We start from the raw sequence: 15,211 nt of genomic DNA, 5'->3' as shown, positions 1-15,211 counted from the left end.
GAAGACATGGTACTGGGGATACTAGCTACATTGATGCTCAGCAAACTGAGGTGATGTTCCAGAAACCTGTTAAAGGGCAAAAAAGTACAAGAAGGAAGCAGCTGGAGGGAAGGACTCGTGGTTTCAGTTGTCTCTACACAAATGCACAGAGTATGGGAACCAAGCCGGACCAACTGCAGCTTTTAATTCAGGATGGCAAATATGACCTGGTAGCAGTGGCGAAGCTGCATGCTCCCGCACCGGGGGAGGAGAGCAGGTGGGGACGTGGCTGGTGCGCATCCTGGGAGCATGGCATGTCACCTGCAGGGGTATGGTGTGCGTCCTGGAGGCGTGGCATGCAGCCCATGGGAGCGTGGTGTGCATCCTGGGGGCGTGGTGCGCTACCCATGGGGGCATAATGCTCGGCGTGATGGGGAGGTGCATGACGCGTATCCGGGGTGACCACGATGGTACTCCCCTCCCCGATGGTGACGGGGCAGTGCGCTCTCCCCACCCTGTTCCTTTGCCAGTGCCTGGTAGGCATTATTGAAATATTGTGGGATGAGACCGATGACTGGGATGTAGGAATTGAGGGGAATGACCTGTTCAAGAGAAAAGGGCCAAACAGGAAGGGAGAAGGAGTAGCATTATATGTAAAGGATGTGTTTCCTGTTGCCCCACTGATTTGCTTCCCCCGTGTTTCCTGTTGTGTCAATGATTTGCGTCCTTTGTTTCCTGTTGTGCTGCCCCGCTGCTGGACAACCGAAGCAGCATCTTGTTTCTCTCTGCTAGTGTCTGCACTCACACTGAGGCCCTGCCCTGGCTTTCTAGTTTGCCACTTCCAGTTTGCCACTTTCCAGTTTGCAGACTGTCCCACCGCCACTGTCCTGAGTCTAAATCAGGGAAGGGCAACCTAAGGCCCGGGGGCCAGATGCAGCCCAATCCCTTCTAAATCTGGCCCGCGAACGGTCCAGGAATCAGTGTGTTTTTACATGAGTAGAATGCCCTTTTATTTAAAATGCAGCTCTGGGTTATTTGTGGGGCTTGCCTGGTGTTTTTACATGAGTAGAATGTGTGCTTTTATCTAAAATGCACCTCTGGGTTATTTGTGGGGCACAGGAATTCGTTCAAACAATATAGTCCGGCCCACCACAGGCTCTGAGGGACAGTGGAGCAGCCCACAGCTGAAAAAGGATGCTGAGCCCTGGTCTAAATCTTCTTCTTCTGTGTTATCCCGTGTTCTTGGGCTGGCATCTCCCACCACTCTTTGCCATCCAGCCAGCACTTGACGGAGGAACAGGTGCACGTTACATCATTTTATTCCTTTCAGATTGAAAGTGGTCCCGGGCCCTAAGGAAGTCAGATTAGCTTCAACCAGAGCCAGGGCCTTTTCAACACTGGCCCCGGGCTGGTGGAACGCTCTGCCTCATGAGACCAGGGCCCTGCAGGATCTGATTTCTTGCCGCAGGGCTTGTAAGACAAGAGTTGTTCCGCCTGGCCTTTGGCTTGGAATCAACTTGATTCCCTCCCCCTCTTTCCTTTTTCCTCCTGTGATGAGGTTGCATTTTAATATTTTAATGTTTCAATATTTTAATGTTGTATTTTAATCTTGTTTTTAAGTTGTATTCATTCAACTTGTTTTTATTATTGCTTGTTAGCCGCCCTGAGGCTGGCCTTGGATGGGGAGGGCGGGGTATAAATAAAACTTCTTCTTCTTCTTCTTCTTCTTCTTCTTCTTCTTATTATTATTATTATTATTATTATTATTATTATTATTATTAAATGTATCTATTGTTTTGTGGCCAAGTACTGCCCTGCACCAACCACTGATCCCTCTGACATTTTGTGATTTTTCCTCTTCAGGTTTGTAACATGACTATAACTTTTAAAACCTTGGTGCCCATTTTACCTCACTCTGTGCTATTTCTATTTGCTTCATTTTGTTCTTTTTTTACCCTGCTAAACATATCAGCATAGTGTGTTTCATGTCCCTCTCATTTTGTTTCCTTAATTCTGATAACTGTATAACAATAAATGTTTGATCTGATCTGATCTGAATGAAACTCGTGCAACTGAAACAGCTGCATGTGACTTTCTTATTCACCCAATCTGCCCCTTGCTCTCCTTTTCCAGTTGTTTCCAGTTGTCTATTTTTTAAAAAATAAATTTAAAATAAATTTTTATTGGTTTTCCATACAATTATACATTTTTATCCAAATTTCAACAAATTGTCTCTTTTTGAACTTCCTTCAGCGTCTCTGACAATCATCCACGTTTATATCTTTAATACACATTCCCTTCATTCGTATTGCCAGTAAACTTCCCTTCTCCATCTATTTCTTATTAACAATACTTCTCTGTTTTTACAGTGCCTCTTGAAATCCCATTAGCGTTGTATTCACGTCACATACATTTTTCAGATAATCTACAAACTTTCCCCAGTCTTCGATGAACTTTTGGTCTCTGGCGTATCTAATTTTCCCAGTTAGTTTGTCCAATTCCGCATAATCCGTCAGTTTCATTCTCCATTCTTCTATCCAGTGTCTAATTTTAGACTGTAAGCTCTTTGAGGCAGAGATCTTTCCTCTTATGCTCTGTAAAGCACTTTACACGCTCAGGACATTAGGCAGCTCCTGGCTGAAACAAAGATCAGCCTCTACCAAAAGATCTGCGGGATTTTCTCTGGGTAGATAATGGCAAGAGTTTCTGAGTCTCAATTGCTTAACAACAGCAGTAAAAGGGAATAACTTTCCCTGCCTAAACCTGGAGGTGTGGATTTGCATGTGAAAGGCCTGATTGAGCTCCCTTCAGGTCTGGCACTGAAAGGAAATCAGAAGCAGTTTAATAGCCATTAAGGCTAGTAGCTATTGATAACCTTGCTTTCTTTTTCTTTTCTTTTCTTTTTCTTTTTTGTAACATTAGCCTTATTTTCTATGAATTTGCCCAGTCCTCTTTTAAAGCCATTCAAGCTGGAAGTCATCACTATTTCCTGTGGGAGGGAGTTCCAAAGATTAACTATGAGCTTTGTGACGGACTTTCTCATATCTGCCCTGAATTTTCCAATATTCCGCTCCATTGGATAACTCAAAATTTCTAGGATTATGAAGAAGAAGAGTTTGGATTTGCTATCCCGCTTTATCACTACCCTAGGGAGTCTCAAAGCGGCTAACAATCTCCTGTCCCTTCCTCCCCACAACAAACACTCCGTGAGGTGAGTGAGGCTGAGAGACTTCAGAGAAGTGTGACTGGCCCAATGTCACCCAGCAGCTGCAGGTGGAGGAGCGGGGAAGCGAACCCGGTTCACCAGATTACGAGTCCACCGCTCTTAACCACTACACCACACTGGCTGAAAGAGTATCTTCTCTACATGCAAAAGGTCGCAAGTTTCATCCTTGGCATCTCCAGGCAGGGCTGGGGAAGCGTTCCGGAGTGCTGCTGCTGGTCAGTGTTGGCACCTGCTAGGCTCAATGGCCCACTGGTCCATGGGGCCAGACAAAGTTATATTGCCACTGCCCAAGGTGAATGGCAGGATGGGGTCTCCCAGCTGTATATACAGGAGCAGACTGGACAGGCAGTTGAATCAGCCTTCAACCCTGGTGACAGGACAGAGTCCTCCACTTTACCTGAGGGCAGCAAGCCATCTGTCATGTGAGCAGACAAAGTACTGGTAACCTAAGAAGAACCTGCTGGTCAGGCCAATGGTCCACCTAGTCCTGTACTCACAGGAAGCCTGCAAGCAGGATTCGAACTCAAGAGCCCTCTTCTCCCCTCCTGTGGCTTCTTCCAGCAACTGGCATTCAGAAGCATTCATAGAATCATAGAGTTGGAAGAGACCACAAGGGCCATCGAGTCCAACCCCCTGCCAAGCAGGAAACACCATCAGAGCACTCCTGCCTCCAACCGTGGTGGAAGAGGAGGAGGGGGAGGAGATGAAGAAGATGAAGAAGAAGAGGAGGAGGAGGGGGAGGAGATGAAGAAGAAGGAGGAGGAGAGTTTGGATTTGATATCCCGCTTTATCACTACCCTAAGGAGTCTCAAAGAGGCTAACATTCCCTTCCTCCCCCACAACAAACACCCTGTGAGGTGAGTGGGGCTGAGAGACTTCAGAGAAGTGTGACTGGCCCAAGGTCACCCAGCAGCTGCATGTGGAAGAGCGGGGAAGCGAACCCCATTCACCAGATTACGAGTCCACCGCTCTTAACCACTACACCACGCTGGCTCCCAGTGAGGGGGGCTTTTCTCTGCCCACTTTCTCCTTGCATGCATATTTTATAAACTCCTATCATGTCTCTTCTTACTCGCTTTTTTTTCTAAACTAAAACGTCTCAAATGCTGCAACCTTTCCTCCTGGGGAGTCGCTACACCCCCTTGACCATTCTGACTGCCCTTTTCTGAATCTTTCCCAACTTTGCAATATCCTTTTTGAGGCGAGGACACCAGAACTGTAGTATTTGGATCACTTCCTACTCCACCCTCCACCCTGGCACTTGAGAATCTTTGGCTGGCAATTTAACGGGTGCGCAGAGCACATTGTTGCTACCAATGCCCACAAGAGGGAGCTGCCTGAATTCAGCTTAGCCAGTGGAACAACCCAGATTTTGAACAAAAATCTGGCAAGACAAGTGCTCCCATGGGCAGGGCACTGGCCCTCACACACACACACACCCGCCCCACTCCAAGGCCAGTGTGGCAAAGGAGGAGAACTTGTTTGGCATACGGTTTGCTTGTTGTGCTGCCTCTGCTCTGCTGCGTTGCACAATTGTGCAGGCATGTGTGTAACTAAGGGTGCACTTACTGGCTGCTCCCTGTGCGAAAGAACACGGGGATGTAAATGCAGCAATAATTTGGTCGAATCTTTTGCAGCCTTCTAAGGTGGTGGCCATAGCTGCACAACAAGGTTATAAGCTGCTTGAACACTGATTGCATTGGGGGAACCCCCCCCCCTACTAGAATGAGGAGAGAGGGAGACACTATCATACTGTGAGTCGTTTTATACACCAGGAAGTATAAATGACTCCAGGACACAGCTTCATGACACAGATTTGCCTCTGGGTAATATTAAGATGTTGGGTGCCTGGGATTTGCAATATGCTCAGTTACCCAGTTAAATTGAAAATGAAATATGTTCTAAAGAAGTAGGGGGTGGAGACTTCTGGCGCTCACTGCCATGGTGAAAAGCAGCTCCCACACTCTCATGGTGACGATGGAGGAAGCTGCATTTGGAAATGGCAAGCTGAAGAATCACCACATTGGATTGCACCAAAGGGTCCATTTAAGCCCAGTATCCTATTTCCAAGAGAGATCAAGGCAACTCAAAAGCAGAGCATAACAGCAAATTTCCTCCAATGGGGTACTCACAGAAGTAGACTGCTCTGAACTAGGTGGCTCCATTTAGCAAGCAGGGCTTATAGCAAAAGGTAAAAGGTAAAGGACCCCTAGACAGTAAAGTCCAGTCAAAGGCGACTATGGGGTTGTGGCGCTCATCTCACTTTCAGGCCGAGGGAGCAAGTGTTTGCCCACAGACAGCTTTCTGGGTCATGTGGCCAGCAGGACTAAGCCACTTCTGGTGTAACGGAAACACCGTGACAGAAACCAGAGCGCATGGAAAGGCCGTTTACCTTCCTGCCACAGCAGTACCTATTTATCTACTTGCACTTTGATGTGCTTTCGAACTGCTAGGCTGGCAGGAGCTGGGACAGAGCAATGGGAGCTCACTCTGTTGCGGGGATTCGAACCGCTGACCTTCCGATCGATCAGCAAGCCCAAGGGGCTGAGTGATTTAGACCACAGATCTGCCTGATCAATCAAGCTGCCATCGTGTCCTGAGCTACTCAGTTTTGCAGGTTAATTCATGGGTGGAGCAATCTTCTACTCAAAGGACAGCTGTAACTACAACCTTGAAGACTGGCACCCCAGGAATGGCAGTGGAACAACTCTTGGGAGCTTCCAGCATGCATTTTAACGCCACCAAACTGAATTCCACAATGCTGGAAAAGTTCCAGCAGTGAGCAGGGACTGGGGTTGGGGCAACCTGGTATATCCAAGGCCTTTCTCAATTGTGCAAGAAGGAACCTTTTCTCTTTTTTCCTATTCCTTTGAAAAATGGGAACATAGAAAGCTGCCTTCCACCAAGTCAGACCACTGGTCCACCGAGCTCAACATTGTCTATGCTGACTGGTAGCAGCTCTCCAGGTTTCAGATGGGGGCATTTCCTCAGCTTTACCTAGAGGTATGGGACGTGGGTGGCGCTGTGGGTTAAACCACAGAGCCTAGAACTTGCTGATCAGAAGGTCGGCAGTTCGAATCCCTGTGACGGGGTGAGCTCCCGTTGCTCGGTCCCTACTCCTGCCAACCTAGCAGTTTGAAAGCACGTCAAGTGCAAGTAGATAAATAGGTACTGCTCCAGCAGGAAGGTAAATGGCGTTTCCATGCGCTGCTCTGGTTTGCCAGAAGTGGCTTAGTCATGCTGGCCACATGACCCGGAAGCTGTACACCGGCTCCCTCGGCCAGTAAAGCAAGATGAGCGCTGCAACCCCAGAGTCAGCCACGACTGGACCTAATGGTCAGGGGTCCCTTTACCTTTACCTGGAGGTATTCCACTAGTGAGGTAAGGAGGGCTCTTTCCAGTAAGATCCTGTCTTCATGGCTCTGAACAAAGCGCTGAGTTAAAATAGAACTGTAGAGAGATGTCTTAACCTGGATCAGAGCATCAATCCATATGGCCCAGGATTGTTTACACTGACCAGCAGATGCTCTTGAATATTTCGGACAAGGATTATTTCCCAGCTCTACCTGGAGACCAAAGATTGAACCCATGACATTTTGCACAAGAAGCATGCATTCTACTGTTGAAAATCTAGGAAGGAGAGGGCTTTTTCAAGGGTGGCACCCTGGCTTTGGAACACCCCCTCCCCCACAAAGAGGCAAGACTGGCACAGGTATTGTATGCTTTTCCAGCACTAGCTTAGGACCACTTTACTTGCCCAGGTGGGCTTTAAAAATCTCACTGCTGCAGCTAGCTGAATACAGTGGTACCTCTGGTCACGAACTTAATTTGTTCCGGAGGTCCATTCTTAACCTGAAACCTTTCTTAACCTGAGGTACCACTTTAGCTAATGGGGCCTCCTGCTACCGCCGGTGCGCGGTTTCTGTTCTCATCCTGAGGTAAAGTTCTTAACCCGAGGTACTACTTCCAGGTTAGCGGAGTCTGTAACCCGAAGTGTTTGTAACCCCAGGTGTTTGTAACCTGAGATACCACTACTGTTGTTTAGTCGTGTCCAACTCTTCGTGACCCCATGCACCAGAGCACGCCAGGCACTCCTGTCTTCCACTGCCTCCCGCAGTTTGGTCAAACTCATGCTGGTAGCTTCGAGAACACTGTCCAACCATCTCGTCCTCTGTCATCCCCTTCTCCTTGTGCCCTCCATCTTTCTCAACATCAGGGTCTTTTTCAGGGAGTCTTCTGTTCTCATGAGGTGGCCAAAGTCTTGGACCCTCAGCTTCAGGATCTGTCCTTCCAGTGAGCACTCAGGGCTGATTTCCTTAAGAATGGAGAGGTTTGATCTTCTTGCAGTCCATGAGACTCTCAAGAGTCTCCTCCAGCACCATAATTCAAAAGCATTCATTCTTCGGCGATCAGCCTTCTTTATGGTCCAGCTCTCACTTCCATACATCACTATTGGGAAAACCATGGCTTTAACTATACGGACCTTTGTTGGCAAGGTGATGTCTCTGCTTTTTTAGATACCACTGTTATTGTTAATGTTTTGTTTTGCCTTGATTGCTTTTTTTTAGTAGCAAATCAGTATTTCTGTGTGTGTGTGTGTGTGTGTGTACACAGCCCTGCAACCAGCTCTGGATGAAGGCAGAGGTCTGAAGCTTTTAGAGGCGGTGCGGGGTTATGGAAAGCTGGGATCTGTGAAGAAGGGGGGGGGGACGTTGACAGAAAATCAACTCTCCCAAATGCACTTCAGTTCCAAATTTCAGTTTGACTTCTTTTCAGATAACTTTCTGCTTTCAGCCCCACCCTTTCAAAGCTGCTACCAAAGAAACAGGAAAGCCACATAAAGGGGGAGGGAAACTGAGACATTTGGTATTTGAGGAGCAGGTTCCCAAGTCATTTATTGATTCATACAAAGGGAAAAGGCAGACCAATCATGAGTTGCAACAGGCTGGGGCCATAACTCTGCAGATGGGACTTTTAAAAAATCAGTGATGGGGAGGGCAGGAGTGGCACCTTCTGGAAACAGGAATGGGTAACCCACAGCCCCTCCAGGTGTTGGGGACTCCAGCTCCCAATATCCCAGCCAGCATGGCCAGTGGGCAGGGATGACCTGTAGTCTGCAACATCTGGAAATCACCATGTTCCCTGTACCTGCTTTAAAAGCCCACCTGGCAAAACCTATCCCACTTTTTAATGTTGTGTTTAACCGGGAGGGGGGGGGTGTTTGATAAAACCTAGAGACTACGGCCCAAGCAAGACTTCCCAGGGAATGTGCCCCTACTCACCACCCCCAAGTACTACAAGATAGCTTCTGATAAAGCAAGACAGTGTGATGTCAAGATGCTCAGAATTCCCTATCCCACCTCACTGACTGCTGCTTGCAAAGGGAGGGGACAACCTTGGCAGCTGTGACATCAAGCCAGGCATCCCTCATCATGTTTGGGTTGGGTCTAAACAAAAGTCACCTCCATGAACACAGGAAGCTGCCTGGTCCAAAGTCCAGCTGAGGGGATGTTGGCAATTTTGGTGTCTTCTCAATCTCTAGCTTTTTCTTAAGTTCACTTCTCCACAATCATACATCAGTTTGTGATTTGTTGTTAAATAAGCTCTCACGAAAACGCACCAGAATTTTAGTGTGGAATTCACCTTTTACAACACGTTCTCATTTTGAATATTTTCACTAATATACGGTGGTACCTTGGTTCTCAAACGCCTTGGTACTCAAACAACTTTGGAACCCAAACACTGCAAACCTGGAAGCAAGTGTTCTGGTTTGCAAACTTTCTTCGGAAGCCAAACATGCTCTGTTTTGAGTGCCACACTTCCGTTTTGAGTGTGACACTGGTGTCTCTCTGTTTTTGCTATTTATTTTGCGTTTTTGTTTTTACAGCTCTTTTTTGTTCAGCTACTGACTGACTGACTGACTGATTGATTGTGTGACTTCAGTACATTGTTTATTGCTTTCATTTTATGGATCTAGCTTGTTAGATAACAAAATTCATGTTAAATTGCTGTTTTAGGGGTTGTTTTTAAAAGTCTGGAATGGATTAATCCCTTTAGCATTACTTTTTTATGTGAAAGCACACCTTGGTTTTGGAACACCTTGGTTTTTGGAATGGACTTCTGGAATGGATTCAGTTTGAGAACCAAGATACCACTGTGTGTGCATTTATATGCACGCTATGCCCCAGCACTGCAACATTAAGAGAGCTGCGAACTTCATAGGGTGGGTGAGTTTCGGTTTGCAGATTGTTTTGGATAATTAGGAAGGTTTGCCTATAAATGCAAACTGAATTGCTTCTCTCCAGCATAAAATAAATGCAAACTGACAGCTGCTCCTCCAGGGTCTCAAGCAGAGAAGGGTCTTTCCTTCAGATCCTTTTTAAAACAACTAGGGATGCCAAGGGTTGATTCCGGGGCCTTTGCTGAGCTACAGCCCATCATACTTTGCACAACTCTTTTTATGCCACACTCCCCATCTTGAACTTCCACCCTTCTCATCACTTGCCCATGGTGACTTGTAAACAGGGAGCCCCCCAAGAAGTCACACCTGTTTCCAGGAACAGTACTGATGCTGCAGGAATAAATGTGAGATGTGCCCTTGGCAGGGACACCTCAAAACGTGGACCATTGCAAGGAAGAGGTGGAACGATGGATGCCAGAGCACTGGCCATGCAGGCTGAAACAGTGAGGGTGGGGTTCAAAGCCCCATGGAGAGCCACAGGCTCCCCCATGCCTGGCTTAGGGAGAAACAAGGTCTGGCAAGAGGAGAAAGTCTTCTGCTGAAAAATGGGGACTTCTCAGATATGGAAACAAGGACTGTTTTGCTGAAGTTTGACCTCTAGTTGAGTATACTGCTTCCAAGCATAGGACAGCCAGGAGGATCCATGAAGGGGCACAAAGGCTGCATCTCTCACCTGCTGTTTGCCCCACCACCAGCAGCTTATTCAGAGCTACACTGCTTCTGTTTGGCCAGCATGGTGAACAGGCAACTCCTGGGCCCACCCCGCTGTTGCAGGAGTTGGAAGGGGGTGGCTTAGAGGTCATCTTGTCAATAATGCCCTATTTGCTGCAATCCCTGAATTGTATGTTGCAAAAGATGGGCTGCAAGGATGGAGGAGCTCCAATGAAGCATAGATCTATTGTGCCCAGTCTCCCATTCCCCACAACTTCCAAGCAGATCCCCATTTCGGGAAGCCCACAAACGGGCATTTGCCTTTCCCAGTAGATGATTTATTTGCACAGAGATCCCACTATCAGCCACCACAACTCCTAGCTAGCTCCACTTTGACGGATTTTGTCTAAACCCCCAGCGTCATTCTATGGCACCACGTTCTATGTGTTAATCAATCTCCGCATTGAGAAAAAGTGCTCTCTCTCACTCTCACTGTGTGTGCATGGTTGTCTCTCATTTGGCCTGATCCTGGCACCAGTTAAGAAGCAGAAACAGCCAAGAAGCGACAGCAAGACGGCCAGGGAATGGGGTGGGGGAGGCCTAACGAACAGATTTTTCTTTTCCTTTTTTGTGCCTACAGTTTTTGTATACAAATAAAAATTCAATAAAATGTTGTGGGGGCCAGAAAAGGGTTTTGGGCTGGCAGTTGCACTGGATTTGCTGCCTTTTCCATGCACCTTGGGCTCAGTGGCTAGAGCTACCTAAAGCCCATTTCTTCAGCAGGCACTGGTCTGGAGAGGTGGGTGGCCTCCCCCCCCCACTTGTGTGGTACACCTTGCTTGCTCTGCAAGCAACAGGACCTTGGCAGGACCATCTTTTCTTAAAAGCTGTTCTACAAGAGAGGCTCTGCAGTGGACAGATCCAGGGGCTAGGCTAGCCAGGCACAAACAGAACCCCCTCTTCCTCTATACAAGTCGCGGATCTGTCCTGAAATGGGTGAGCAGGGCAAGGCACCCCTTTAATATTTTGCCGTGAGGCCCTTTTCCCTCCTGCTCACCGCTGTCCGTTTCAAGATATACAAGTACATTTGCAGCTCAGGTCCCCGGTGCTTCAGCCGGGGGTCTGCTTGCCCACTGTAGATTCCAGCCTCTCTGCAGTGTCTTCCAGCTCCTCCAAGATCTCTGAGAACGACGGGCGCTTGAACGCTTCCACCTGGAAGGAGCAGGAAGGGGTTGCGGGGAGAAGAAGAAAGAGAAAAATCAAGGCCATGAAGAAGAAGAAGAGTTTGGATTTGATATCCCGCTTTATCACTACCCGAAGGAGTCTCAAAGCGGCTAACAATCTCCTTTCCCTTCCTCCCCCACAACAAACACTCTGTGAGGTGAGTGGGGCTGAGAGACTTCAGAGAGAAGTGTGACTGGCCCAAGGTCACCCAGCAGCTGCATGTGGAGGAGCGGAGACGCGAACCCGGTTCTCCAAATTACGGGACTACCGCTCTTAACCACTACACCACACTGGCTCTCTTTGGAAGCCAAATGAAACAGAAGGTTGGAAGATTAAAAGAAGATTGGACAAATTCATGGAGGCTGTCGATGGCTGCTGGCTATGATGGCCAGACTCTGCCCCCACAGCCAGAGGCAGTGATGCTTCTGAATAACAGTTGATGGACGTGCAGGAGGGAAGAGGGCTCTTTTGCTTAAACCCTGCTTCAGAGTTTCCCACAGGATGGTGGACCAGATGGGCCATGGGCCTGATCCAACCAGCTCCCCTTCCTAATTATGGGATTAATCAAGAAGGATTAAACCTCCATCAGGTCCAGCATCCTGCTCCCCATAGTGGCTAACCAGATGCCAGGGACTAAAGTCAACAGTCCTTTGTTTCTGCCTGTCACCTACTGTCCTGCCCATAACACCGGTCTTGAAAGACCTACACTGGCTCCCAGTACGTTTCCGAGCACAATTCAAAGTGTTGGTGCTGACCTTTAAAGCCCTAAATGGCCTCGGTCCTGTATACCTGAAGGAGTGTCTCCACCTCCATCGTTCTGCCCAGACATTCAGGTCCAGCGCCGAGGGCCTTCTGGCAGTTCCCTCGCTATGAGAAGCCAAGTTACAGGGAACCAGGCAAAGGGCCTTCTCAGTAGTGGCACCCGCCCTGTGGAACGCCCTCCCACCAGATGTCAAAGAGAAAAACAACTACCAAACATTTAGAAGCCATCTGAAGGCAGCCCTGTTTAGGGAAGCTTTTAATGTTTACTAGGTTATTGTATTTTAGTGTTCTGTTGGAAGCCGCCCAGAGTAGCTGGGGAAACCCAGCCAGATGGGCGGGGTACGAATAAATTATTATTATTATTATTATTATTATTATTATTATTATTATTATTATTATTATTATTGACAGCCTCTGAATAGGCTCTATTCTTAGCTACCAAGAATCCTGTTGAACAGACCTATTGTCATAAAAAAGGGGGGGAGTTACTTCTCCACTTTTGAAGCCATCCAAGCTAATTGGCTATCACAGCAACAATTTTTGTAAGTTAATGATACACTGCATGACAAGGACTTTCTTTTAACTCCTCCCAGTAACTTTCTTACCCTGCAGCAGCTGGCAGCCAGATCCAAGACCTGCTTGGGACATTCGCGGATCATGTCATAGAAGGACGCCACATCCAGACCATAATCCTAGCAGGGAAAATGATAAAAGGATTCACAGGTGACTCAGCTTTTCATCCACTTATCCAGCCCGAGAACAGCAGAGCTTGTGCCACCACAAGTTTGTCCAGAATGCTGCCCCCTCGGTTACACTTGGGCCCCAAGGATTCCACTCTCCTTCCACAAAAGAGGACCCCTTAAAATGAGTGGAGAACACATGTGGCCAGAGGCCCCTGCCTGTTTGGTCAATGTCTCATAAGCTTATTTTGGCATGAAGATTATTCAAATGATATACCGTATTTTTCGCTCTATAAAACACACTTTTCCCCTCCTAAAAGGTATGGGGAAATGTGTGTGCATCTTATGGAGTGAATGCAGGTGGGAGGCTCTGTCAGTGCTCCCTTTAAAGAGTCGCGTGGAGCATGTGTGCGGCTCTTGGGGGCTTTTCCCAAGGAAGGAGAAGAGCTGCCCTTTTCCCTCCTCGGGGAAAAGCCCCCAAGAGCCACACACACACTGCGTGCGCTCTTTAACGGGAGCGTGGCTCTTGGGGGAGCCTTAGCCGCATGCAGCCTCTACCGGGCAGGGGATGAAGACTCCCCTTGCCTGGGAGAAGCTGTGCGTGACTAAAGAAGCCAGGAGAGCGAGTGGGATGCATCCTGCTGGCTGTCTTGGCTTATGCCATAGCCCCGTGCAGCGTCTCCCGGCCGGAGAGGCTGCACGCGGCTAAAGAGGAAGCCAGGACAGCGAGCAGGACCCCGCTGGCTGTTCTAGCTTCTGGCTTAGCCACGCGAAGGAGCCCCTGCGGAGGCTTCATGCAGCTATCCCTGGCTTTTGCGGGAGGTGGGGGAAGGGACAGAGCATGCGGCTCTGTCCCTTCCCCCACCTCCCAGAAAAGCCCCCAAGAGCCACGCTCCCATTAAAGAGCGCATGGCTCTTGCGGGAGGAAAGCCGGTAGGCTTGCTTTCGCTGAAGCCAGGAGGGCAAGAGGGATCGGTGCGCACCAATCCTGCTTGCTCTCCTGGCTTCAGGGGTAGCCCTGCAAAGCCTCCTGAGCGAAGATGGAGGAGCGCTCCCTCTTAGCTCAGGGTGCTTTGCGTTCCTTTCTTATTTCTTTCTTGTTTTCCTCCCCTAAAAACTAGGTGCATCCAATCGTCGGGTGCATCTAATAGAGCGAAAAATACGGTATGTGCTAAAACATTTTCTTTTGTATTTGAGAAAGATAATCAAATATTATCTTGCAATTCAAAATAAATTTAGCAGTTTCAAGTTTTGTAATTTTATTTTATTTTTGTCTACAAAACATCTGTTTTTGCAAACTGAAGTTAGCAATTATTTTGGTGGGGAGTGCAAGTAGATAGCCTTGCCTAGGGAACAAAACAGCCTGGCACCTGCACTGATCTTCTGAGAACAAACAGTCAAACAAGGCTTCTTGGTTTCTCCAAATACTTAGTTAGCATATAGAACCCTTTCCTGTCAAGCAATGTACTTCCCTTAAGCTTTCTTATTTTATCCCAAGTCTTAGTCTGAACATCTTCCAGTTAAAAGTTTCCTCCAAGCAAGGATTCAGTTCACTGAAGTTAACTTCTCCTGCAACATACAAACTCCACCGGCTAGCACAGATGGTGCTGTACAAAACCATCACTGTCGCTAGGCAGAGTCCGCAATGCATGTGCTTTTAAACAGAGCACAGCATCTTGTGGGCACTGCATGGATGGTGCATGATGCAACATGCCAAAGCCTTGGTGTCAGCCAACGTTACTTGAGATGGAATAGCAGATAAAAGCACCATAATGACCTGGGTCCGGGGCAGCACCTCAGGGTCAGCTGGGATTCTCCCTAGTATTTCGCACAGGACAATGCCGAAAGAGAAGACGTCCACCTACAGGAAGGAGCAAGGGGTCAGTGGGAGGAAGCAGTGGGAGATGGTCTCTGGAGGCCCCACAGGCAGTGAGCAGAGGGACCAACAATCCAGCCTTTCACAGAAGTTGGAGGCGACATCATAAAGGGTTGGAAGACAGGAACCCTGAGGTTACTAGTCCACAAACAGAGGTGCCTTGCTAATAAAAGACTGCTTTTAACATTCCTGTGAGACTGGGAGCTTGGAGGAGAGCCAGTGCTGGATAATTAAGTCCTTAATGAGCCTGGTAAAGTTGCCAAGCGCCTCTTTTGTCAGGGAGGTTGGCCAAATGCCATCAGTGGGTGGATCCCCTGAAGTCTTCTGAATAGCTTGGAAATACCTGAAAGCAGGCAGACTTCTCCACCCACCACAGCTAAGGATGTTGCCGTCTAGGTTTCTGCATAAAAGCAAACAACATAGACTGTTGTCTGAGTCAGAGATTGATGGCTCATCTGCATTGTTGTTTAATGTGGAGAGGAAGCTTCCTGCACCTCCATCACTTCTCCACTACCCATATGACTCTCTCCTCTTAAATCACTGCCTACACTTTCCTTTCCTCCAATCTGGAT

The 15,211-nt window shown here is 48.1% G+C and overlaps 1 protein-coding gene across 1 annotated transcript in view; it reads right to left on the bottom strand.

Moving 5' to 3' along the window:
• Nucleotides 1-8,067: 8,067 nt before the first annotated feature.
• Nucleotides 8,068-15,211, bottom strand: part of LOC309524391 (dual specificity testis-specific protein kinase 1-like) — a 29,709-nt gene continuing 22,565 nt past the window's right edge. Inside the window, exons 7-9 of the mRNA XM_082209030.1 lie at nt 14,541-14,624; nt 12,689-12,775; nt 8,068-11,309 (exon numbers count right to left, since the gene is read on the bottom strand). Of these exons, the coding sequence (XP_082065156.1) occupies nt 11,208-11,309; nt 12,689-12,775; nt 14,541-14,624 (273 nt within the window). The 3' untranslated portion in view covers nt 8,068-11,207. The remainder of the gene's footprint in view (nt 11,310-12,688; nt 12,776-14,540; nt 14,625-15,211) is intronic.

The sequence above is a fragment of the Podarcis vaucheri genome, assembly GCF_965113315.1.
Source record: "Podarcis vaucheri genome assembly, chromosome: Z".
NCBI lineage: Eukaryota > Metazoa > Chordata > Lepidosauria > Squamata > Lacertidae > Podarcis > Podarcis vaucheri.
Note: the sequence above shows the minus strand (reverse complement) of the source record. Positions and strands in the feature narration are given on the sequence as shown.